Source organism: Mesoplodon mirus (assembly GCF_964341445.2).
Source record: "Mesoplodon mirus genome assembly, chromosome: 6".
Taxonomy (NCBI): domain Eukaryota; kingdom Metazoa; phylum Chordata; class Mammalia; order Artiodactyla; family Ziphiidae; genus Mesoplodon; species Mesoplodon mirus.
Genome location: NC_138982.1, coordinates 15,051,804 through 15,078,239, shown reverse-complemented (window position 1 = coordinate 15,078,239; position 26,436 = coordinate 15,051,804). Strand labels below are relative to the sequence as shown.

The 26,436-nt window shown below is 42.6% G+C and overlaps 1 protein-coding gene across 1 annotated transcript; it reads right to left on the bottom strand.

Moving 5' to 3' along the window:
• Positions 1-820: 820 nt before the first annotated feature.
• Positions 821-26,220, bottom strand: TM4SF4 (transmembrane 4 L six family member 4). Its single transcript, XM_082624977.1, has 5 exons — positions 25,822-26,220; positions 24,969-25,058; positions 12,429-12,568; positions 2,946-3,135; positions 821-1,685 (listed from the first exon to the last, which is right to left on the bottom strand). Exons 1-5 carry the CDS (start codon positions 25,993-25,995, stop codon positions 1,668-1,670), a joined length of 612 nt encoding a protein of 203 aa, XP_082481103.1. The 5' UTR covers positions 25,996-26,220; the 3' UTR covers positions 821-1,667.
• Positions 26,221-26,436: the final 216 nt, after the last annotated feature.

Sequence of the window (26,436 nt, the reverse complement as noted above, 5' to 3'; positions counted from 1 at the left end):
AGTGTGAGCTCCCAGTGGACTGTTATGGGGTCTGACTCGTCATTGTTGGTGCATGCCAGTCTGTGGTCTAAATCAACGGTTGCTCAAAGTGGCTGGATTTTAGCATCACCTGGTGAGCTTTCAACACTACATAATGGAAAAAAGACAAACTTTCATGCCTGACGCCTAGATTTTCAGATGCAGTAGGTCTAAGCTGGGGTTCAGGAATCATAACTTTAGAACATTTCCTTGGTGATTCTAATGATCAGCCATGTTGGAGAACCAATGGTCTAAACTGAATTGAAACACGTTGTGTGTAAGTGTGTGAGTGTATGTGTTTGTGTGTGTTTGTATTTATAGTTCTGCCAATGAGATCTTAATTGCCTACCTGCCTGCCTTTCTTCTTTCCACTTAAGCAAGTGCCAGATGCACTTTCTGACCTCAGAGTTCTCATTATAGTGAGGGAAGAATTACAGCATGTAACTCTTTGTGTCTTCAGTGCCCGGCCCCCAGTGGCCAGCACTATGATTAGTAATTGCTTTCTTGGTGACTGTGAGAAAACCAGTTTTTGGTGTGCTTAATTTACATAGTGCAGCCAATCAGCTTGGCAGGAGCAGAAGTGAGACTCTAGCTTGTAACACCCTCTAAGATCCTCCGTATTATACATCAGTCATATAGACAACCCCACAGGCCTCTTTGTTTCACCCTTGGGGGACTCCAAAATCTCTTGATGATTGATTGCCTTTCAGTAGTCCTTTTACAGATGGGGAAACTGAGACTTAGAAAGCAACTTTCCCAGGATCCCCAGGCTGATATGTGGGTAGTTGGGGTTTGAGCTGAAATCAACAGAATGCATTTGACTCCATATTAGTGCCTGACTCATAAAACCAAAGCTAATGTCTTAACATAACACGTAGAACTGATTAACACTTATTATCTTAATCCTGGGCCATACATAGGCTGACAAAATTATTACCCAAATCAACTTTTTAAAAACATTGTTTTTTGTTTGAGCAAAGGAACATTTGTAGAAAAGATGAAAAGAGGGTGTTATTCATTCAATCTTTTGCCCCTACCTCCCCAAAAGCACACAATCTTTATTACCTCTGAATTCTGATTTTAATTTAATATACATAAGGAAACCCTAGCAAATGATGGCAGGCCCAGAAGATTAGTTACAAGTAATTCAAACATGTTAGCACAAAAGAAAACAAAAATTATTTATGATCTATCAGTCATTCTTTTTTCCCACAGATCTTAAAAATAAAAATTGGTCTTAGCTTCTTATTTTCAATGTGCTTTCTTCCTTTGACTTCTGTAAAACTTCCAATGATATTAACACCTCTATATACAAAGAAGCAGTGTGGCAGTACATGTGACCTTATACATTTTTCACTCTTAAAGAAAAAATTATGAAATATTTGCTTTGAACCTGCTCTTTGATTCTAAGAGGAAGCTAATTTGAAAGATTCATAAATATTACTGAAGTGGCCAAACTATTTTTTATTTGAAACTAACATAAAATTCTAAGGTGAGCTGACCTGGTTGGAAAGGAGAAGGAATAACTCTGGCCTTCCTAAGCTTTGTCAGTTAGGAAGCACATAGGAATTGGCAACCCCAAGAAGAGAAGAATAAGTTAAATGTATCTTCTCACACACCATTAAGTTAGAGCAGCTCATCATGGAGGTTTAGACTGGTCCATCTCCCTAGAAGGTAGAAAAAGTTAATTAATTACAACATCATTTTTTTTCTTTGCTTTCTCCTCCCCTCCCTTTCCCTTCCCCATCACCCCTCTTATTCCTGATTACTCCTACCCCTTATTGGTTACCTACTGAATGTTTTCTGTACTTTTCTGACTTTGTTTCAGAGTTTTAATCTGTTACTTAACTTGTGCTTAGGCTATAGGTGTGGAAGCTTCATTTTATTTTCCATCATTTTATTATTAAAATTAATTTTGACAAGTGGCACATGGGGCTCAAGTGATGTATCTGAAGCCACAGTTAATAAGCAGAGGAGCCAGGACTTCATAAGTAGAGAACCTGGGGAGGTGGAACCCAGAGACTGTGTTCTTTTCCTTGAAGATATGCTGTCTTCACACGGATTTCCATCCTCTTAAGGAAATAACAGTCAGTACGATGTACTGAGCCTTCTGTTATTAACGTGGATGCTTTTTTTTTTTTTTTTTTTTTTTTTTTTGCTGAGCTGCTTGGCATGTGGGATCTTAGTTCCCTGACCAGGGATCAAACCCGTGCCCCCTGAAGTGGAAGCACGGAGTCTTAACCACTGGACCACCAGGGAAGTCCCCAACTCTCAAGTTCTATTTAATTTTTTTCCTCATACTTCAATCTATGCTCTAAAATAACTTTATGTGTATGAATAATTGACTGATCTGGCTTGTTCAGTAGTTGAAATAATCACCTTGTCCTACTGTCCATAGGTTTATTTTTATTTTTCATATTGTTGATAATTTACAGCCTTATTTGGAGAGCAAATCTCAAAATGATTTCTTTTTATTTTTTGCACTTAAGAATGATGATTCTCTTCTATATCTTTTCCAAGGGAAAGAAAATACCCTTCCATATATTACTCGACAACTTTAACCCACTTCTAGATCTATTTAGGAAATAAAACATTTGGGGACAGACCGTGATGCGTATTCCTGACAATATGTGCCTATAACAGATGTCCACTTCCTGTGGGGATCTTCATGTAAACATCATCATAAACTTCTATATGTATATGGAGTAGGGGTAAGACTGAAAACTTTGGTCAGCTTCAGCCTGGGTACGTTAGCATCACAGAGAGCAGAACTTCCCTCAGCTGCTAGAGGGGCTGCCTGGACTTTCCAGCCTGGCTCTGGTTTCCTGCTGTCACTGTCACCCTTTCCACCCCCTCATCCCATTAGCGCTGGTGGCCTGACATGGCCTCCTGTGTGCTGAGAAGGAAGGACAAAGAGCCCAACTCACCTGAGAGCAGCCACAGCACTGGCAGTCTCCACACAGGGTCCCCAGGAGGCCGTTGATCACCTGGATGGCACAGATAAGTATCTGAACCGCTCCTATGATCAGCAGGATGGAGAAGAGGGTCAGATGCCAGGGAATCACATTGTCAGGCTTTTGGCACTGGCTCCATAAGTCACTGTCCCTGAGGTAATCTCTGTCGGGGACATTGGGGAGAAAGGAGATGTTGGTAAAAAGTGTGCAATACCCTAGGCTAGAAAGTCACCATAACGGTTTTTCTTTTGCAGTACTGTCTATCCAAGATATAAGCTCCATGAGAAAAAAAAAAATCCTATAATAACAACACTTTTAAAAACAATACCTAACAATTTTATTGAGTATAGACTATGGTGCCAGACCCTGTTCTGAACATTGAACACATATTCACTCCTTTATTTCTCATAGAAACTTTATGGTTCTTTTCTTCCGTTTCACAAATGAGAACATTGAGGCACAGAGTGGTTAAGTGACTTACCCCAGCTCACACAGCTACTGAGTGACAGAGTGATTTTTATGAGCTGACCAGGAGGATGGGTAAGTTTAATATCTATTAAGGGGCAAGGAAAATGAAGACACTCCAGGAGCAGAATCTCACAAATGTTCATGGCCTTTATCCTACTATTGTCCTTAAGGACCTTTTGGACTTCTGATAAATTATCTGTCACGTCTAGTGGCCGTGTGAAGCCATGTAAAGTACAGTTGTGTCATATAGTTAAAGGGAAGAGCTTGATTCTTTTAAGGGCTACTTCTAGCCAAATTGTGAACTGACTCAGCTATATTTTTGTGAAGATGTAGGGATTCCACCTGCAAAAAGAGTTAATTAACTAAAAGGAAGAAATAATCTGCTGCCTTAATACACATTTTATAAAAACTTTGAAATAGGAGAAACTGCAATATACTTATAAAATATATACATTAGGAGTCCACTGCAATATCAAGGGCATTGTGCCTTGAAGGAGAAATGTGAAGTGCGGTATCTTTAAGACAACAATGAGGGTAAAGCGGGTAAAATCTCTTCATATTTATATTCCTTCTCACATTCTTAAAGCCGCAAATTGGTCTCTCCCTCTTCCTTTACGCGTCCCTCTCCTTTCAAGGCCTCAATAGGAAACTCTCCATCTGACTACTAAAGTAATATCCATATCCACCTCATTGTTTTTAGATCATTTTGACGATCTGTCTCTGATGATTTCTCCAATGCATCAGCACACATTTATTTGAGATACATTCTGTATTAAGATTCTGAAAAATCTTTGAAATGATGGAAGATGCCCCAGAGTTTAGTAGAGCAGAAGGGATAAAGGAAAGAATGAGACTTTCGCTCTTGATTTAAAAATAAAACATTGTTTATCACATTGATTCACCCTCCCATGAGAATACAGGTTCTAGCAGCTCACTGGCTGTGACTTGTGTATCCCTCTGTAAAATGGGAATAACAATATCAAATCATAGGGTTAAATAAGGATTAAATTAAAGTGAGGATTAAATGAGTTAACACGAGTAAAGCACTTAGAACAGTGCCTAGCATATAGTAAGTTTTCAATAAACCCTAATATTGTTATTATTTTACTTAAGCCTAGCAGTCTGGTCTAAAGGAAAAAGGCTGGTATTTTGGATTCAGATGGACCTGGGTTTGAATCCAAGCATTCCTCTCACTGGCTGTGTATTCCTCACACAAGTCACCTACCAGCCCCCACCCCCTGGCCTTCACATCAGTTTCTTCATCTATAAAATGGGCTGAGAACAACCTCACAACTGTGAAATTTCACTGAGATAATATACCTATGTATTGCTGTGTAAGACTTCTTTTCATTATGCTACTATTATTTTTAAAATTTATTTTTGGCTGCGTTGGGTCTTCATTGCTGTGCGTGGTCTTTCTCTAGTTGCGGTGAGCGGGGGCTAATCTTCGTTGTGGTGCGCGGGCTTCTCACTGCGGTGGCTTCTCTTGTTGCGGAGCACAGGATCTAGGCGCGCGGGCTTCAGTAGTTGTGGCACATGGGCTCAGTAGTTGTGGTGCACGGGCTTAGTTGCTCTGCGGCATATGGGGTCTTCCCGGACCAGGGCTCCAACCCGTGTCCAGGAAGATTGGCAGGCGGATTCTTAACCACTGCACCACCAGGGAAGCCCCCATTATGTTATTTTTAAAACACTCATTTTTCCATTCTGTTTTTTTTCCATGTAGTCCTTCCTATCTTTACAATTTTTCAACTTGATGATTATAAGAGGTTATAAAAAGACAATATTTTCCAGGCACATTTTATAAAGAAAAGATCCTAAGGTGAAGTAATTGGCAGTCCCCAGTTTGGATCCTCGGCTGGAGGGTTTGTCCAGTGGTGGGACAACACCACCCCCTGGTGGTGATATTGTTGAACCGCTCACGGGGGAATTTGAAAGCAAGGATTGAGTTTGGGTGGAGAAGTCCTCTCAGTTTCACTCCAGCTGCCGCCTCACCCCTTACAAACCCTCACGGATAGCTGTTCCACAGGCCCGTCTTCTTTTCCCCCAAACTCTCAGGTTCTGAGAGTCTCAGATCCCGGGAAATGATTGCTGCGTCCAACCCTCCAACCCCAGGTGAGAGAGGGCCCTAATTTTTCATGGATCTGGAGGCTAAATCATGCTTCCACATTCTGCGACATGAGGAGAGCTGAGGCAGTTTAAACCCACTGAATCTCATCATTGTGAAAGGCGGCCCCACCTGAGATGCAGTAATTCCATCAGCCTCAGAGTAGAACCCCATGGATTTCATACAACTCACTTCTTACCAGCAGCAAAGGCAGCTGAAGGACTGAGCAGGGGAGCCCGAGGGCTTTGCCTGGGTAACTCGGGTGCCACCTCCTCCTCTGAGACAGACCCCTTGATGCTCCTGCCCTCAGCTGGCTGTGGTACCCCTTCTGTGCTTCCCAGCCCTCTGGTTCCTTCTGGTACACAGTGCCCAGGACCCTGAGCCGTCCTCATCTGTCCATTTGTCTGTCTTCTCTTTGTGACTAGACATCCACAAGGGTGGAGAGCATGTCCCCATCTCTGTCCCCAGTTCCAGCACAGGGATGTTCAGTAAATGAGCAGCTTTCATGTACGGCGTCCTGCCCGCGTTCTGGGTGCTGGGCTAGCTGCGTTCCATCATCCCTCCCAACCTACGAGGAGGTGCTACTTTTCTTGAACAATGTCCCAGGAAATATCCACTGAATGAATGAACATATACACAGATTAAGAAGTTGAGGGGGGAGGGGCAACATGGGGGAGGGGATTAAGAGGTACAAACAATTAGGTATAAAATAAGCTACGGGATATATTGGACAACATGGAGAATATAGCCAATATTTTATAATAACTATAAATGGAGTATAACCGTTAAAAATTGTGAATCACTACATTGTGCACCTGTAACTTATGTAATATTGTACATCAACTCTACTTCAATTATAAGAAATGTACTGCTAAAAAAAAGACATTAAGTATTTAGAAAGTGTTAAAAAAAAAAGGCTGAGGCTAGAGAATGTAAGTGCCTGGATTTGATCTTCCTTCTCTCTGACTCCAAAGCTGGTGCTCTTAATCATTACACACATTCCCTGTATTTGAGTAATTTTATCCCTTTAGAATAATTAAAATATGATGAATTTATGAAATTTGATTTACACAATACACCTCTAATAGTGTGTATAGTTACCTCTAATAGTGTGTATAGTTATCTCTAATAGTATGTCAATCAAAGTTTTCCTTTACCATTATAAAGAAATTATTCTCTTTGAACCTTCCTGCGACTGGTTGAAACTATTGAAATTAATCACAAAATTATCATAAAAGCATAACATTTTAGGAAGTTCTAATGCATCATAATAAATTCCATTCACAGCAATGCTATATTCATAAAAGTGGATCATAACGTTGAATGTTTCGCGAGTGCTGCAGGGCAGTAATGGTACATTATGTCCATCACGTTATTTCATCCCTGCCTGAACCTGTGAGGTAGATCTTGCTGCCACCCCATTTCACAGAGAAAGAGCTGGAAGGTGAATGCATCACCCAAGATCACACCACTGGTATGTGGCAGAGGTGGAACTGGACCCTAAGTCAAGTCGGGCCAAGGGCAAAGCCGGATCTTAACATCTCTGGGGGTTTCCTGCTACATGAAAGCTGGGAACAGGTTGGTGCAATGCCATCTCACCCCGTCCATGTGGCTTTCAGCTCTGGGGAGTGTGTTCGCAGCAGTGTATGGGGTTTCTCGCTAATAAGTAATCACTGAAGAGCAGCTGCAAATGTCTTAACTGAAAGTCCAGGCAGAACACCGAATGGTGTCGGTTCTGTGCTTAATGAGAGAGTCCTCTCCTCACCCCTGAATTCCTTCCCCAGGGAGCAGGGAGGGCTGCAGCCTGACCGGGCCGTGCTGTGCTTGGCTGTGTTGCTTGTCTCTCTCCCACTGCTGATTGTCTTTGGCCTTGCCTCCTGCATTCCCTCCCGCAGCTGTCCCCATGCCCTCGCAAGCTGCTTCCCTTTTAGCAGCTCAGGGTCAAGGTAGAGGTAGCCAATTGTCTCAGAAAGGAAGACCTTGTTTGGGAGGAGGTCCTACTTCAAAGGAAGCCAAGAGGGTGTATCTCAAAATGTCCCAGATTTCTTCTCCCTTCTAGGATGCCTCTTTAGTATGGTTCCCATGACAGAAAAAGTTAACTGTCTTTGTTCCTTTGAAATGACCACCAACAAACATTTTTAAGGAAAATAGAACTAAATTCTATGGACTTGAAGAGTCCTGATTTTTGTGTCCCAAGCTGGAAACCTCAGAATCCACCTTGATAACCTTCCCTCTTTCTCCTCATACCTAATCCTGATGATTCCATCTCAGACAGTCTCTGACATTTCTCTCCTTTTGAGCCCCAATTCCGCTGCCTTGGAGATGGTCAGGATTTTATCTGGTTGTTACTCTAATCTCCTACCTTGCTCCCTCCTTCAGTTACTGAGACCTTCCATTCATCCTCCACGTCGCTACCATCATGATCATACTAAAACTCCCAAGTGGTCGTGACTTATCCTGCTCGAAGTCCTCTGCTGTTCCCCGATGTCTTGAAGGTCTACCTGCCTCTCAATCACCCACATCCTGTGGGTCCCTTTTCACCAGCCCCAACATTCACCCTGAGCTTCTGGTCACTCAGAGAGCTGACATTCTCTGAGCACGTGGGCCCTTTTCGAAGTTGCCTCAGGACTTTCTCTTCTCTCTGCCTGAAATGTGCTTCCCATCCTCTCTGGAAGGCACACTTCTGTGCATCTTCCAAAACCAGCCCATGTCACCTCCTCCCAGAAGTTTCCCTTGCACGCCTCCATTTCCCCCTTTCGGCAAGTGAGGGTCTGTTCTCTGTCGTCACCCTAACTTACCATGTACTCACTGGGGCAGGGACCAGGTCTGTCCTTCTGCGCTCCATGTATGGGACAGGCTTCAGCACAAAGTAAGGTCCTGTCAAGTGCTTTTGTTTTTTTAAATTCTCCTACTAATCATTAGCTGTGAAGCCCTGGGCAAATTAACTTTTTGAACTGTATTTTTCTACTGTAGGGATAAGAAATCTTCTGAGATTTATTAGGAATATTAGGTGAGATAATGCATGCAAAAACACTCAGCCATTAATCATTAGAAGGAGGAAGAGGAGAAAAACGAGGAGGAGGTGGTGGAAGAGGAGGGGAAGGAGGAAGAGGAGAAGGGAGAGACGCTGCCACTGCCATTTGGTGATAAGGGAAACTGTCCTGAGTCCTCTTCTTTGATCTCATACAAGTGATTATTTCTTTTCCCTCACTAAGTAGCTGTGTATGAATGTTATACTTGCAGCTGCAACAACGACTCCTGTGATGCTTACACACTGGGATCCAATAGATAAGAAGAGTCCATGGGATAGTAAAAAAGATTGGAGACAGAGGCCACTGAGCTTTTCAAGAGGGACTCTACAAAAATCAGATAGTGCAAGTCAATATAAACTGTGCTCTAGAAAAAACATTGTGACTTGAAGTCAGAAAACTTGGATTTGAGCTTCCATCATTATGAACAGTATTCCTTTGGGCAAGTCACTTCTCCTCTCCGGGCCTCAGCTGAACTACCTCTGAAGGAGTGCTTTTTGTGAGGATCAGATGAAACATTGTGGGTGAAGGCATGTTGTTAACTGAAAACACCAAGCAACACAAGGTGCAAAGATTGTTGTAAGAAACTCAAGATGAGCTTCTGCAGTTGGAGGGGAGGTTTGGAGCTGGCAGTAGGAGATAAGATCATAAAGGAAGACAGGACATGGGATGTAGGGAGAATGGCAAGCTGAGGAAAGCCCGCCAGGTGACAGGGGTGCAGTGAGACACCCTGCCTGCACCCATCCTCCTGAAAGCCCTTCCTGTAACAATCGTGGCCTATTTCACACCAAGAGTGGACTTGCATTTTATGTGGGATTAAATTCTAGAGTCAGGGCATGATGGGAAAGAGCACGAATAGTCCAAATCATTCTTATCTTATGAATCACCTGGAAAGTATAATATATATGATTTTGTAATAAACCCCTATGCAGCCATTTTTGATCATACTGTGGTTTGAAGCCACTCTGCAGATGTCCAGGTATGCAAACCTTTCCCCTTCAGATAAATATCAAAGCCCTACAGTGAACAGAGGATGGGTGGAGAATTCTGAAATGTTCCTGCTTTCCTGCACAGTTTATTCTGTGTTTGTTATTAAAGCGCTCTAATCTGATACCTGTTAATGGATGGGTTAGTTGCTGTTGTGAGGAGTAGATAAAACAACACATATGAAAGCATCTATCACATAGTAACGTGTGATACATGGGTCTGATGTGAATGCAAACTTGCTTCAGCAGGAGGATAGATGCAGAGGGCTTTGAAAAGTGGTTTCCTCAACCTAAATGTCCATCAACAGATGAATATAAAGAAGATGTGGTACGTATATATGATGGAATATTAGCCATAAAAAAGGATGAAATGATGCCATTTTCAGCAACATGGATGGATCTAGAGATGATCATACTAAGCAAACTAAGTCAGAAAGAGAAAGACTAATATCATATATCACTTATATGTGGAATCAAAAATATGACACAAATGACCATATCTATGAAACAGAGACAGATTCACAGATATAAAGAACAACTTGTGGTTGCCAAGGTGGGGTGGGCCAGGGGAGGGATGGATTGGGTGTTTGGGGTTAGCAGATGAAACTATTATATAGAGAAGGGGTAAATAACAAGGTCCTACTGTATAGCACAGGGAGCTGTATCCAATATCCTGTAATAAACCATAATGGAAAAGAAAATGAAAAAGAATGTATATGTATGTATAACTGAATTGCTTTGCTGTATACCAGAAGTTAATACAACATTGTAAATCAATGATACTTCAACTAACAAAAAAAAAAATTAAAAAAAAAAAAAGAAAAGTGGTTTCCTCTCCTCCCCCAAGGTGGCAATTCCCATGGTGGCCCACAGAAGAGCTGTCACTGTCCTGACCTGGGGCATTGGTCCCAGCCCACCCTAAGCAGGTGTGAGTGTGCCAGGGGAGGGTGTGAGGTCCTCATGTCAGAACAATATAAGACCATTGTCCTGCCTTGCGGTGTTACTTGGCATGCCTTGTGTTTCTCTCTCCTTTGTTTTGGACATAGATTTATTCAAATTGATTTTAAGTCCATCAAGGGGAGTAGCGTTCACATTACAGAATAAATAGAAAACAGGTTTAACACTGCACTGACGCTGTGGATAGAAATACTAGCAGAAGGGTCGTTGAAAGGAGACATAATATGTAGCTTCACAGTCACACCCCTGGGTGGGGGAGAGGGAGCCACTGGGGGAGGGACCTCAGGAGGTGGCTCAACCTTATGCTGTCTGAATGCTGTGCTCAAGCAAGCCAAGTCCACAGCAGTCCTCTGTAAGAGGAGGGGGCTTTCCACAGTAAAATAAACACCGATGGCAATCACTGCATGTGATATGAGGACATTAGAGGGCTTGTACTCCTGTTTCACTACAGAGAAGGGTAGGGATGATATTTTAGGCAAAACACTTGTGGGCAAACTGAGACCTGGTGTCATACAGAACCAGCCTCCTCCATCTCCTCCATTTGAAGCCTGCTCTCGAGGTTCTGTAGCCTCTCACTATACATTAATAAATAGGGGTCTGACTTAAATAATCGGTGTCAGATTTTTTTAGGCATGGCCTCATCCTCTGTGTACAGGAGGACACATCAACTCTAATTCCCGACCACCTAGACATGTCACTCCCTGTGTTATTGTCCATAATGATGAACAAAACAGAGATTGTCCCAGCCCCCTTGGAAGTTAGCGTCTAGTGCAGCCCTATCTAATCATGCTCAGTGTTGTCCCTAATAGCTGTGTGCAGCTACTGAGTGCTTGAAATATGGCTAGTGTGACTGAGGAATTTTAAGCTTTATTTCATTTACGTGAATTTAAGTTTAAGTAGACACGTATGGCAACTGTCTACTGCCTTGAGCAGTGCGGTCTAGGGGCAGCAGGATGTGTAATATAAAAAGACTAATAATACTCGAAGTTAGAAGACGTGAGTTTGCTCCCTGTCTCTGCTGCCCACTAATTGCGAGACTTGGAGCACATCACACTTATTCAGCCTGTCTTGGTGGGGAGTTACTACCTCTTGACGTTGCTGTGGAGGTTAAATTATAAATTTATTTTATTTTATTTATTTATTTATTTATTTATTTTGCAGTACGCGGGCCTCTCACTGCTGTGGCCTCTCCCCCCGCGGAGCACAGGCTCCGGACGCGCAGGCTCAGCGGTCATGGCCCACGGGCCCAGCCGCTCCGCAGCACGTGGGATCCTCCCAGACCGGGGCACGAACCCGCGTCCCCTGCATCAGCAGGCGGACCCCCAACCACTGCGCCACCAGGGAAGCCCTATAAATTTATTTTTAAAAAAGTTCTTTATAAACTACAAAGTACCGTGAAAATAGGAAGTGTTACTTTAATGAGTTCTATTAACAATAACTCTCATGAAGAACCTACAGTGTTTTCAAGGTCGTTTTCCATACATCTGCACCTTAAGAGATTGTTTCGTTATCCATCATTTGGGGTATTAGTGAAAGCCTTTGAGCTCTGTTAATGAGTAATCATTCTCGTTTTCTATTATAAGATTTTCAATGGAAGGCACTGTTCTCTGTTTATTATTAGTTGCCTCATGCTGATGCTAATAAATGTTTGAATGCAAGTGGTGACACCACCAACCTCCTTCCCTCAGGCCAACTGAGTGCCCTCTTGCATTATTCCTCCTGGTGTCTGTCCAAAGAGCACCTAGAGGTGAGATCTGGTGTGACTTCACCCCACAACTCCAGCTCTGCCGCAAAGGAGCAACTTGCCTGAGACTTGTAAACGGAAGATGGCGGACCTTGAGCAGTCCCCCGTGGGCCTTTACCTGCTGGTGCCCCCAATGGTGACATGTGAGCATTGAAGGGTGTACCTTACCCGTCCAGGAAGGGGTATCCCCACGTGCTATTATTGACCATGAGGCATTTTGGACCCTTGTGGAGGGAGACAGCTGAGATGATAAATGAGTAGCCGGCACCCAAGACTCCAACCACAGCAAATATTGTGGAGATGAACATCTGAAAGAGAAGGAGAGAGACCGCCAGGTTCTTAAGGTGTCCAGAGATTACACACAGCACGCCTAACTGGCCTGTCATTGAGCGTGGTGAATATGGGGAAGTTACGGGGTATGCAGCCAGTTTTTACTGGAAATGGGGCCTGTGGGGTCTCCTAGAATGAATTTTGGTGTCTCATGTCCCTTTCTCCAACCCCATCCCCATCTTTTTCACCTATTCATTGATGACTTAAATGCTAGTTATTGTTTGATACCTTTGAACCAGGATTTTTAACCTTGTTAAGAACAGATTGCCCTTCACAGGCCTAATGTGGAAGACCAGCCTATTACAAAATCAAAGAATCTTAGAATGGGAAGTGATCTTCAGTTCTGTGGTCCAATCATCTCACTGAGGCTAAGTCACAGTGGGGCCTCATGGGGCAGGAAGGTTCTGCTTATGAGAAAGGGTAGAAGTGTAGAATTTCTCCTCATCAGTCCTAGTTACATTCCTTGAGTTCAAAAAGATTAAGTCCAACCTCTCTTCCATGAGGTAGCAACATTTAAAATATCTGAAGATATTTTATATCTTACACAACAATATTTTCTATATGACATCTCTCCACCCCTTCCACCCTCTGTAAGTTTTCTCTTCTTTGGGTTACACAAGCCCAACGATTCCATTCTTTTAAATATTTTTATATGACAGAGATTAATTAGTGAAAATTAGATTGTACTACATCTTTTTTTAAAATTATAAAATCAAGATAGAATATAGAATATAAAAGACAGAAACAATCCTGGAGCCTATCCAGGCTAACTCCCTCTTAGAGATGAAAAAAAAAAAAAAGGGGCCTAGAGAGGCAATGTCCATTCTAAACAGTAATTAGAGAGTAGTGTGGAAACATTAATAATTCTGTAAATAGAGGTGGAAAATGATCACTTCTATTGCTTTGGGACATGAAGGTGTAGTGCAAAGTACAAGAGTTTAAAAGTCAGCAGAACCCAGTGTGATGACTGGCTCTTAGTTTCTCATCTATAAAATGGGCATGATAAAGCCTAGCTAAATTAGATGTGGTAACCCAAGTTAAATGTCAGATACTTCCTCTTTCCCCTTCCCTGTATTACTATCAATCTTTTTACAGTATATATTTGAGGGTTTGAGGGTGGGGTTAGAGTGTAGAGAGGATCTACCTGTGCCTGGGCAACTGGAATCTGTGTAATCTATTTAGCTGGGGTTCATATTCATATCATATGTCTTATCATATATAACTGTATTTTTTAAAATTTATTTATTTATCTATTTATTTTGGGCTACGTTGGGTCCTCGTTGCTGTGTGCGCACTTTCTCTCTAGTTGCAGCCAGCAGGGGCTACTCTTCGTTGAGGTGCACGGGTTTCTCATTGTGGTGGCTTTTCTTTGTTGTCAAGCATGGGCTCTAGGCACATGGACTTCAGTAGTTGTGGCACACAGGCTCAGTAGTTGTGGCACATGGGCTTAGTTGCTCTGTGGCATGTGGGATCTTCCTGGACCAGGGCTCGAACCTGTTTCCCCTGCATTGGCAGGCGGATTCTTAACCACTGCACCACCAGGGAAGTCCCTATAAATGTATTTTTGATGCAACTTTCCAAGACTGAGCTTTGGCTCCATGCACCGTGTCTGACTTCCCAAGTAGAACTGACCATTCCCTTCTTCATATTGAGAGAGAACAAGACCCTGTGGAGTTCCTGGGCATGGAAGCCTTTCCATGTCCCTGTTTCTTGTTTGTAGGGAACAGACTCTAGCCTCCATGACCTTCCCAGAATCCCAAAGAGCAGATTTGAACAGTTGCTAATCAGGGAATGGAGAGGATGCAGAGACAAGGGAGGAACAGCCAAGAAACAATAATTCAGCCTTGGGGCAGGGTCCTGGTTCCATCTCAAGGGATACACATAATAATATCTTTGAGCTCTTTATAGAACTAAAACCCCCAACAAATGGAAGATGTTAGCTTTCTTCATTCCAGAGAAGGTCAGAGTTTGATAACCTTGAGAAGCTCATCAGGAGACCACCTGAGACCAGATTAAAGAAGTTCAGGTCCTGCACACACCCTGATCCTTATCAGCAAAGCTGCCCTTGAACCATTGCTATAAAACTCCTCACCAGATCCTCCTGGGTTGGGACACAGTTTTTCAGGGCATAAGCCTGCTGTGTCCCCCTTTGCCAGACAAAGCAATAAAGCTCTTCTTTTCTATTTCACCCAAAACTCTGTCTCAGAGATTCAATTTGGCACTGGTGTACACAGGCCAAGTTTTCAGCATCCATATCTCCCACCTCCAGCGCTCTAGAATGTATCAACTCCCATCATAGCACACTATATGTAACACATTACTGCATAGCTGTTTATGTCTGTCTTCCCCAACCAGAGGACAAACTCCTTGAAGCCATGGACAGTGGGTTATTTGAAGGTAGTTAGGACATTGCTCCGCCCCTACCACCAACAGTTTGTTTTTTTTTTTTTTCCTCCCCAGCTTATCAAAGGCACTGGATAACTACTTGTTGGATATTTTCAATGACTGAAGTTCATATACTCATTATTTAGATTTTTCCTCTTAATTTTTATGCCTAGGATCTCCTAAACCCATTCCTACCATCAAGAACATTGTGAATATAATCTAGGTCAGAAGTAATTAAAAATTGGGGTCAATTTATCATGTTAGAACAGGCAATCTCTCTTCCAAAGGATGTCTTGTTGAATAATTTTGGAAATTGTTGAATTGTATAAAGTTAAATAGGTTTCATCCCTGTTGTACTTCTAAGAATCTTTGTGATATGCTAATATGTATGAAGCTTCAAGAAGGGGATATACTATGTATACTGGAATGTAAGGAAAATGATTAGCTCTCAAATTATCCCTCCAAAGTGAGGGACTTGCTTTAGAACTGTGTCCTTATTTCATCCATCAGGTAATAGGACATTTCCTCATATTTGTACAAACAAGTATTGTGTGGGAAAGACATTAGTCAGAAACAACTCAATTACTGTTGGATGACAGAATTATTTAAACATTTCCTTCTTAACACAGATTTGCTAATTATTCTAGGAAAGTTGATCTCACAATTCCTAGTTCCAGATATTATAGTTAACAAGCCTTTTAAAGGGCATTCTAGGGCTTCTGTGGTGGCGCAGTGGTTGAGAGTCCACCTGCCGATGCAGGGGACACAGGTTCGTGCCCCGGTCCAGGAAGATCCCACATGCTGCGGAGCGGCTGGGCTCGTGAGCCATGGCTGCTGAGCCTGCGCATCCGGAGCCTGTGCTCGGCAACGGGAGAGGCCACAACAGTGAGAGGCCCGCGTACCACACACACACAAAATAATAAATAAAACATAAAGGGCATTCTAATATAAGTATGTTTAGTGTTTAAAATTGTGGGGATCATTAATATAAACTTGCAAGAGGGATGTCTGAATATTATCTTCATCTTATCTGAATTGATATTTATGACTGAGTGAAATTTCCGCTGACAGCATCGTACATGGATACAAAAATGTCATTAAATGGAAAAAACAGATGTGCTATGGGAAACTTTTGATGGCTCCAATGGTGTCTTTAGTGGGAGCAAAGATATTAAGGTCAAAAAACATGAAAACATTTTAAAATAAATGAGAGGAGAGGAGTAATATTTCAAAATCAATATATTAAAATTATTTTATATGATATACATGTGATTTAAAATATGCATATATCACAGAACGCTTATGTATATATTCACGTTAGTCAAAGAACTTTGTTTGAAACTGCTTTCTGGGAAAATAAGAGGTGGTTTCATACCAAGTTTCACCTTATATTTGGGTATGTATTGTAATTTGCAGGGTTTTCTGATCTCATAGGAGCCTATAACTTCTTCCCTTGAGCCCTTGCAATGACACAATTTGGGAGATGCTGCTCCAATTTAACGAGAGCTTATCTAGCTACTTCTCTGTCTCTGAGCTACCTCCATGCTCCAGTCAACTTGCTGTTTAGTTAGACACAGCTGGTATTAATCTAGGAATGGTCGGAACGTTCCAGTAGACCAATTGAAAGCTTATGCTCAGGTCAGTTTTTCCTAATGTTTGACCTCTTGTCCTTTCAGAGTGAGGCTCTGAGTGGTCTGGAAACATTTTTGACATGTGGTCCTTGGGATGGATTGGATTGTCTCAATTACAAAAGAAGATTCTATGAAGGAAGGGTCTCTCATCTTAAAATTGCTTAAAAGCCTTCAAAAGCCAGAATTTCCACTAAATAAATGGTTAACTATTCTTATAATTATGTTTTCACAAAAATGACGATCTCAAACACCTTCGAGTGCAATCATCCCGCTTTCTAGATAATGCAAAGAGATTCATTCTGTGACAGCCTTAGATGTCTTATCTCATTTAATCTTCTCAACAAACCTGTGAGGTGGGTGTGATTATCTACACTTTCCAGACAGGAAACTGATACTATTAGAAATTAAGATAATTGCTCTAAGTCAAACAGAGAGTAAAGTGGTGGGACTAGGATCAGTCCACGGCCACTTGTTTCCAAAGCCCATGCTTTTGTGACTTTCTCAAATCACACATCTAGAAGGTGGCTGAGCTAGATTAAGAACGGAGGTCTCTTGGGCTTCCCTGGTGGCGCAGTGGTTGAGAATCTGCCTGCCAATGCAGGGGACACGGGTTCGAGCCCTGGTCTGGGAGGATCCCATATGCCGCGGAGCAACTAGGCCCGTGAGCCACAACTACTGAGCCTGTGCGTCTGGAGCCTGTGCTCCTCAACAAGAGAGGCCGCAGCGGTGAGAGGCCCGCGCACTGCAATGAAGAGTGGCCCCCGCTTGCCGCAACTAGAGAAAGCCCTAGCACAGAAACAAAGACGCAACGCAGTAAATAAATAAATATTAAAAAAAAAAAAAAAGAACTGGGGTTTCAGGGGAAGTGGCAACATAGGGGTAGAGGACAAGAAGTACAAATTATTAGGTATAAAACATGCTACAAGGATATATTGGACAACATGGAGAATATAGCCAAAATTGTATAGTAACTATAAATGGAGTATAACCTTTAAAAATTGTGAATCACTGTATTGTACACCTGTAACATATAATATTGTACAGCAACTATACTTCAAAAAAAAAAACAAAAACAAAAGAAAGAACTGGGTCTCCCTCCCAGTCTAGTACCCTGTACCTACCACCTCTTCAAATACACACACACACAAACCACACTGCCACTACCACCAGATATTGTTATTTGCAAATTTCCCTGTGAGTGACATTGGTTCTCTCACAGAAATAAAACGACAGATAAGGAAAAAATATCTTTTTGTTTATTTGACCTTCTGATCTTGAGTTCTAATTATTAGTCAGGAATCATGAAACTATTGATTATGAAGAATGGAAGAGTATCTAAAATTGCTGTAATAGAAAAGACAGGTCACTTTTCCAGGAAGGCAGTTTGGAAGTCTGCGGAAACCAGGGTTCCGGCCTCCTCAGTCACCCAGGCCCCCGCCTCCCTGGCCTCAGCTTCTGGTGGCAAACAGAACAAAGGGGTGGGTGGTTCCAGAAGGTCCCTTCGACTAAAACAACTCCGGATTTCATCATCCACTGGCTGGTAATGAGAGGAGAAATCTGTCTTGTGCTATTCCTGCTGTGTGAGATGAGTGGAGGATTTTAGATATCATTCCGGGAACATTTCAACAGGCAAATGTTTGCAGACACAAAAAGTGAGTACAAATGCAAACAGTCCTCATTTTAGGCAAGTCTGAGGAAATGAGAAACCAGGTTAATATAAAATAGCAATGAGATAATTTTCCCCTTTATCAAAGAGTCCCCCTTGTAAGCACCTCTATCCCAACACTGTCCAACTGAAATATAATGCGAGCCATATACATAATTTAAAATTTTCTAGTAACACTTCTTAAAAGGTTTAAAAAAATGAGATTAATTTTGATAATATATTTCCCTTAACTCAGCATATCAAACATATTATCATTTCAACAGGTAATCAATATAAAAACTACTAATGAGATATTTTACATTCTTCTTTTTACCAATTCTTTGAAATCTGGTATGTGTTTTATACTTATGGTACATCTCAATTTTTCTTTTTTTTTTTTTTGTGGCCAAGCCTCGCAGCATGCAGGATATTTGTTCCTTGACCAGAGATAGAACCCGCGCCCCCTGCAGTGGAAGCGCAGAATCTTAACCACTGGACCGCTAGGGCAGTCCCAGGTACATCTCAATTTTTAAAAAAAATTATTATCTTTATTTATTTATTTATAACATCTTTATAGCAGTATAATTGCTTCACAATGGTATGCTAGTTTCTGCTTTACAACATAGTGGATCAGTCACACACACACATATATCCCCACATCTCCTCCCTCTTGCGTCTCCCTCCCACCCTCCCTATCCCACCCCTCTAGGTAGTCACAAAAGCTGATCTCCCTGTGCTATGCGGCTGCTTCCCACTAGCTATCTATTTTACATTTGGTAGTGTATATATGTCCATGCCACTCTCTCACTTTGTCCCAGCTTACCCTTCCCCCTCCCCGTGTCCTCAAGTCCATTCTCTAGTAGGTCTGCACCTTTATTCCCATCCTGCCCCTAGCTACATGTAAAAGAACAAAATTAGTTCATCTCAATTTTGATTGGCCACATTCCATATGCTCAATAGCCACATGTGGATAGTGGCTGCTGTATTGGACAGTACAGTCTAGAACATTTGGAAGACTGATTTTTGGTATTAAAATTTAAAAAAATGGATGGATATGGTCTGTACTGATTTCCTGATTATGGTTACTTGCAGGAGGGAGGGATGTATAACAGAGGAGGGCAAGACAGTGACCCTCAATTGAAGCAATAAGGTTTTATTTCTTTACAAAACTTTCTGAAGAAAATATGGCATCAGGTTACAATTTCATAAAGTTACAGGTAGTATGTTTTGCTTTTGTATTCACATTTGAAATATCTCACCTTGAAATAAAAAAATAATACTCCAAATAATTTTTCATAACTTTTCCAGAATGGATGACCTACATGAAGCAAGGTACACTTTATGTCCCTTGTTTTAAGTCATTTCGTGTTCAGAAGTCTTTAAAAAATTACTAAATTTACTACTCTGAGATATTATCAATCTTAAAATCAGATGAAGTACATTCCATGTATCATGGGTTTCATGATACACAATGTTTCATGTTAAAAGAGAAGTTATTGAAATCAAGTTGAATATGTCAGGGAGCAGATGCTTCAAGTTGGTGCTTTTTAAACTAAACAGGCAAAAGGCCTGGAATATTTCTGGAAGGAGACACAATAATTGGAAACACTGGTAACTTCTGGGGAAGGGCGTTGCCAGACTTTGGAGTCAGGAATGTGTGGCTTCCGTTGTTGTTTTTGTACTGTGGACATGTTTTCCCTATTCTAAATGAATAAATAATAAAGGGGGACACTGCTGTGTAGCGTAGTGGTCAAGGGCATGGGATACAGGCAGACAGATCTGGGTTTGAGTCCTGGTTCCTCCCTCATGAATTTGGGAAGGTCATCTTTCTAAGATCTCCATTTCTTCTTCTGTGAAATAAGCCTCGATAATAACTACCTGTCTCCCAGAGATCATAATATGTAAGATAACTAATCAAAAATAGGAAATAGGGAATCAAATGTACACATTGTCTAGCAAATCAGATAACCCCCAGGTGGGGTAGGCTCTTAGATAATGCCTGGTACCTCACTGTGGGGATACCCAGAAATCTCTTTTGCCTATTTCCAAGATTTGGATAATTTCCCATGACATTAACAAGCCCTTGATAAGTGTCATTATTATATTATAATGTTTTAATAATCATAGTCTCACATACTTTAACCTTCCAGAAATACAGAGGGTATAGCTCTGGGGAGAAAAATAAAAGTAAACAGGCTGACTGTCTTATGGTTGCTCAACACACATGTTCAGTTTGTACTTCTAAAGAAATATGTGTAATGTATACACTTCCCTTGAAACGGAAGAAGATGCTCTTGAATTCACCATGTGTCAGCTTTAAAGCCTCCCCCTCTACTGGGCTCTGGAGGCAGACAATGTGGGATGAGATTCCAGCTCTTCCCTGGTCCGTGGTGTGTACTTATGTCAGTTGAAGCAAATGGAGGAGGGGCGGGGGTCTGAGAAGTGGGGAAGGGTGGGTGGTTCGGAGACATGGTATTTTGAGGCTTGGGTAGTGGCAACATGTTGGGGAAACATCTCTGGTGGGCACGAAGTTTCCTCTCAGCAAGTTTTCTAAGAGGTACATAGATATTACTTGAAGTGTTTTCTCGCTTAAACGTGAATGTCCTCCTGTATTTTCTGCCTCAGCCTTGGGAAGCCCGGAAGACAGACAGGGGCATGGTGGGTGTGGTGGTCAGAAACTCAGCTTGCAAGAGCTTCAGTTTCCTTATTTATAAAACGATAAGTTTAATGCCTAACTCATTAGGGGCTATTGTGAGAATTGAGCCTGATAAAGTACGGAAATCACCTGAAATTCTCCCAGAGCGTTCATTTACTTCATTCATCCAACAAGCATTTATCGAGGACCTATGTGTCCTCAGTTCCCCAGGTACTTGGTACTACTCTCCCCTGCCCTGCACGCTGAGGCTTGCAACCTCTTCCCGCATTCTTGCAATGTCCTTACGAAAGGTAGCAACTGCCACGGTCCATTTTACAGCAGAGAATTTTGAAGCATAGCAAACATTTACTGAAGAAATAGGGTTTCATACTTTTAAGATAATCTGTTATTTCAAAAGAAGTGTCTTTCTTAAATCCCCCTCAAACGGGCTGTAATTCCAAGGAATGCAGAGGCGGCTGTCAGTGCCAGGGCTCTTGGCCTCAGGAAGTACTGACAGCAGAAGTGCTTACACAGAAGGCGTCCCTAAGGGGCACTGGCGAGCCGAGCTGGTCATGGGGAGAAGTGCTGACTCTACAGTGAATAGAATGATTTATGACCTAACCAAGATCTTCCTTCAGAACAGGTCTGTCAACCATCTGGCCCTGCCTATGGGTGGGTGGGGGGGCTTTATCTGCCTGATATACTTTCAGGATTCTGAAATGCCTACCCCTAAATATCTCCTTTATCAGGCCCATTATTAGAGACACTCTTCTGAGTCAAGGTCAAGGTCTTCTCAAGGCTCTTATTAAAGAACATACTTAACACAAAAGAGTTGATAAAATTAATCAGCTGTCCCATTGGACCCTGAGATGTCAATTTTTTTTTTTTTTTTTTTAAGGATTAAAGGGCAGGAGACCTTGACGAACCACAGATCAGCAGCTAGGGCACCTCCAGTTTCGGAGAATGAGGTTGAGACCTAACTACAAACCCAGGCCAGGGTTTCCAAAGCCCACCTTGGAAGTCACTCTCCTCTCATAGCTTTTGCCCCAGGGCTCCCTTTTCTCAACTCTCATTTACCCTAATTTATTTAAAAGATTGCAGATCCCTGGGACTGGGTTTCGGTCTTGCTATGCCTCAGAGGAGAGTTTGCCTCTATTTTTTAGTTTCACTATGAAACTATCAATTAGGTGACCTCAAGATTTTTTTTTCCCAGCTCATTGTCTTGCTTTATCTCTACAGCCATCACATCCTGCTTCCACTATTGATTCATATGTCCTGGTTTTACTACCCAAGGGAAGGGAAGAGAATGATGCAACTGACTTCTGGGGAATATTCCAGAAAGATGCAGCAAAGAAGAGAGGAGAGAGAGAGGCCAGGAAACAAATGATGGAGAGCAAAGCTGTGAAGACAGCTGCAGGATTTAGCTCAGCAGCCCTTGGCCTAGTCTGTTCCTGCCTCACAGACCTTTCTACCCAACAGGATTTCTTACACCACGTTCCTCAGAAGCCCAGTGTTCCTTAAACACTGGAGGGGAAAGCTGGGAGCCTTTGGAAAACTAATTCAAACCTTTAGCATTACAGTACCAATCAAATTATGCTACAGCTTTTTTTCTTTTTGTCTGACAAAATATTTGTAAATACCTTTCTTTAGAAACTGATGATTGCTCCAGAACCTCAGGACCTCAAGGAAACTTGGCTCTAAAGCAGGGGCATGAACCCAGTGGCCCTTAGGGGTGGGTGAAGAACTCAGTCACACCCAGTACAGGCCATTTTTGTGTCAAAATGGAGGCCCAGGAGTAACAGGTTATTTTTTTGTTTTTCGAAAAAGAAGTGAGATATCTAGATATTTTTTGTGAAATCTCTCTACTTTTAAAAGTTGGCAGCTGACTAACAAACAAATGAACCCCAAACAAGAAATCCTTCTGCTGGCCATCTAGAGTGTGGTGCCTCTGGTACAGGGCAGCTCTGGCTGTGTCTTGGCTTCCAGCTGGCAGAGCTGGTCCTTTGACGGGCACTACCCTTGTGGACAGTCAGCCAGTGGCTGGGAGGGGTCATCCTCAACCCACACCAAGGGCAGATGCCCCCCGTGGGGTGAAGAAACCCAATCAGACAACTTGAATTGGGCAGACCAAATGTTTCAGATTGTATTGACTCAACGGTGCTTGTAAAAATGTGACTTTTCTGCCTTCCTCTTGGACTTCACATAAATCTAATTTAAAAACACTCTTTGCACAATACTTTGAATATTGTTTCGCATCTCACTTTGGTTATGTATAAACCTAAAGACAAAGGAAATAAACAAACAAAAACCCTGGCTTTATACTGGCTAATCTTCAGACTTCTACTCAGCACCAGGGAATGAGCTGTTAGATTTCTAAGCAATTCATCCAACTTTCTTAACTGCTAATTTTTTTCAAATTCTTGTTTCCAATTTATTGCCCCCAAATCCATAAGGTAGTGTGGGATTACATTTCAAAGAGAAAATGAGTTACATATTTACTCCTTTCCTTTATAATTAAGTATAGTAAAATATCATTATATATAGCACGTGTTACATAATTGTAGCAAATGAATTGTGGTTGATTTTTACATCTCTTTGTAAATGATGATTTTAAATGTTGCTACAATAACCAATGCTTGATGGTGTTAAAAAGGTGAGAACGTCCTCTTTGAATGATCCTCGATCTCACATGGAAAAGCATCATTGTATTTGCAGTGCACCAGCCTCAGTGCTTCATATGTAGTCAACAGAGATTTTTTAATTGACTGAGCAAATAGTGATGAGAAGGAAATGTTAGAGATGATTCTGTTTCAGGGCAAATTGCTACACCTTTCCCTTTAAGAGGTTAAGGTAAGAGTGTGTAGTTCATCATTGGGGTTCTCTTAGATGGACAATTGAATCTCGGGAAATTAGAGCAGGAGCTGGTCTTACTCATCATCCAGCCAGTAATTCCAGTTCAGCCTACTTCATTTTTGCCATATCAATGTACCTGAACTCAATATTTTTCTTTAAGTCAACTCTCTATTTTATTCATTTATATCACCTCTATGAATGAAACACTAGAATCATTAACACACATAAGCAAAATATTATTGAATTTCTAGTTAATGTTTCTTGCATTCCTAGAGCTGGAGCCTTGGTAGAAAGGGAGATTACAAAGGATTAGAAATAGTAAGGACATTTCCATCAAAATAAGAGTTTTCTTGATAGACTCGAGAGGACTGGAGGAGAATCAAAATTAACTTTCTATGTTACTGAAAGATAGAGCACATCTTGTACTAGCAGAGCTTGTCTGCACTTGGGACATTCTGATCTGGTCCAACTTCCTCATCTTACAGATGAGCAGAGGAGGGCAGAGAGCACCCCAGTTGCGGAAATGGAGCCCAACCCCACTCCCAGGCTTCTTCCCACTCCAGCTTGGAATGGTGAAGCCTAGTTTCTCTAGCTTGCCCACTAAAGATGGACGGCTGCAGGAAACAAGAAAGGAAACAGGAGGCCCGAGGCAAAATCCAGGTAGAGGTAGGGAAGTGCTGAGCCTCTGAAGCAGTGAAGCTGGCAGTGGTGTGGATGGAGAGTTTAGGGGGCTATCGGGGAGAGGAGGTTACCATCTGTTATCCTGTCCCAGCTCCCCTTTACGGATGAGGCAATGCAGAGCCAGAGAAGGGAAATGACTTGCCCAAGGTCTCAGGGCTTCGAAGTGGCAAAGGGAGAGCCACAGCCCCCATCTCTGCCTTCCGAGCATGCATTCCTTATACAGCATCACTGCAGTTTTCCAACTCTGATATCCCTGCCTGTTTGTAACATTTTAAATGGTACTCATACCCTATAAGTAGGAGGGCTATGGTTTTAAATTTTTATGATTATTGTTATTTTGCACCAGCAAGAATCCCACCTTCATCCCTGTACCAGCTGCCCCCAGAGTCCTGCCTGGGGCCGGTAACTCAACCCCACGATGCCCAGCGCGAGGAGGCAGTGCGCCCCGGAGCAGTTCTGGTGGCTGCCCCTCCCCCTCCCCTCCCCTCCCCTCCCCCTCCCCTCCCCTCCCCTCCCCCTCCCCCCTCCCCCCTCCCCCCACAACTCACCGCAAAGCGCTTCCCACAGCTCTCGTTGCCACAGCACCCGCAGCAGTCACTGTTCTTCAGGCCCAAGAACACCAGCGCAGGGAAGATCATCTACCGGCAAAAGAAGCACCTCAGAGTGGGTCTGGTCTGGCATGTGAAGGGGGGGCCCGAGCCTGCCTGCCTGTGTGAGGAACTACATCCGCAACATGGGACTCGGTGGCCAAAGAGGGTGGAAGAGCTAACGGAGCCTGGCTGGTGGGTAGACGAGTATGATGGAGGCTTTAGGTTCTATCTGGCCTGACTGCAGCTCCAAGGCAAGATGTCAAGACATGACACCCTGAGTTTCCATTTACATGGTGGGTTAGGATAAGGATAAGAAACTTGTCCTCAGCTGGCATGAAACATGAATCTCTCTCTCTCTAAACCAGAGGTCCCCAACTGCTATTGGAAACAAGGGGTAAAGAAATCATTAGCACAAGAGTGGAAGAGGAACCCACAAACACCTCCTTCTCTTGGTGGGTTTTAGTCAATCGATTAACTAGAAAATGTGTGCTCCTTCCCCAACCTCTTCATCCCGGCACCGCAGCATTATCTTGTTAAAGATATTCTACGGCTCTCAGTTTGGTTCAGGGAAGTCAACTGACCCATGGGAGCTGCCAGCCTAAGCTTGGGGATTTCATTACTTAGTCAATTGAGTGCACATGCCTCTGGCAAGTCCCAATGGGGAGGGGAAAAGATGAAAGTGCTGACTTTTCATCAAGCGATGCTTGGGCTTTTGTTAGCAACTAAATCTCTTCCTGTTCAGTAAGTACCCAATTTTAAAAGGATGGAGCGAAAATCTCCTCTGGGGAGATGTTAAGGCTTCCTTACTCACCAAGACCCCGCTTCCTAATATTCCTCCAAAATACCAGACCTCGTCAGAAAGGTGGTCATTGTTGTCTATCACTTTTCCTCCAGGGAAAAATAGCAGGAGGTGAGCCAGGAAGGCAGACACAGCGAGGGGAATGAGGGTGCTGCCCAGGCACCTGGCACACCTCTCCGTGCACATGCCGGGGATGTAGGATGCAGGCCTCGATATAAGCCCCCTCGATGCCTCCTTCACAGGCTCTCTTCTGAGTTATCCGCTGCAGAGGCGTAATAATTGTCCCCAGATCAATCTGAACTTTGGAGCTGAGAAGCAAGATCAGCCTGTGAACTGTGTCCTTGGAGTCGCTTCAGCTTCTCAAATATAGCAGAACCTCGATGGCGTTGGACATTTATACATTCTCCCTGACCCGAAGTCTTTGTTTTTTCTGCACCCTCATAAATAAGATTACGTTCATTGCGATTTTGCCATGGAGACCAATAACCTCTGTTAATAATCCACCAACACAGACAAGACACTCAACCTTGCTGCAGTTGAACTTAGGGCTGGAACAAACGGCATCTGGGACTACTGCACCTTTAAGCTGACAATGGCCCTGCACAAATCAAGAAATATTTCCCCCAG

What these genes read in the sequence shown, in the direction of transcription:
- TM4SF4 (XM_082624977.1), bottom strand. Translation starts at nt 25,995, where the DNA reads ATGTGCACGGAGAGGTGTGCCAGGTGCCTGGGCAGCACCCTCATTCCC. An exon ending in TATTAGGAAGCGGGGTCTTG is followed by an intron (nt 25,059 to 25,821) that starts GTGAGTAAGGAA and finishes TTTTGCCGGTAG; the next exon opens with ATGATCTTCCCTGCGCTGGT. An exon ending in GCTGTGGGAAGCGCTTTGCG is followed by an intron (nt 12,569 to 24,968) that starts GTGAGTTGTGGG and finishes CTTCTCTTTCAG; the next exon opens with ATGTTCATCTCCACAATATT.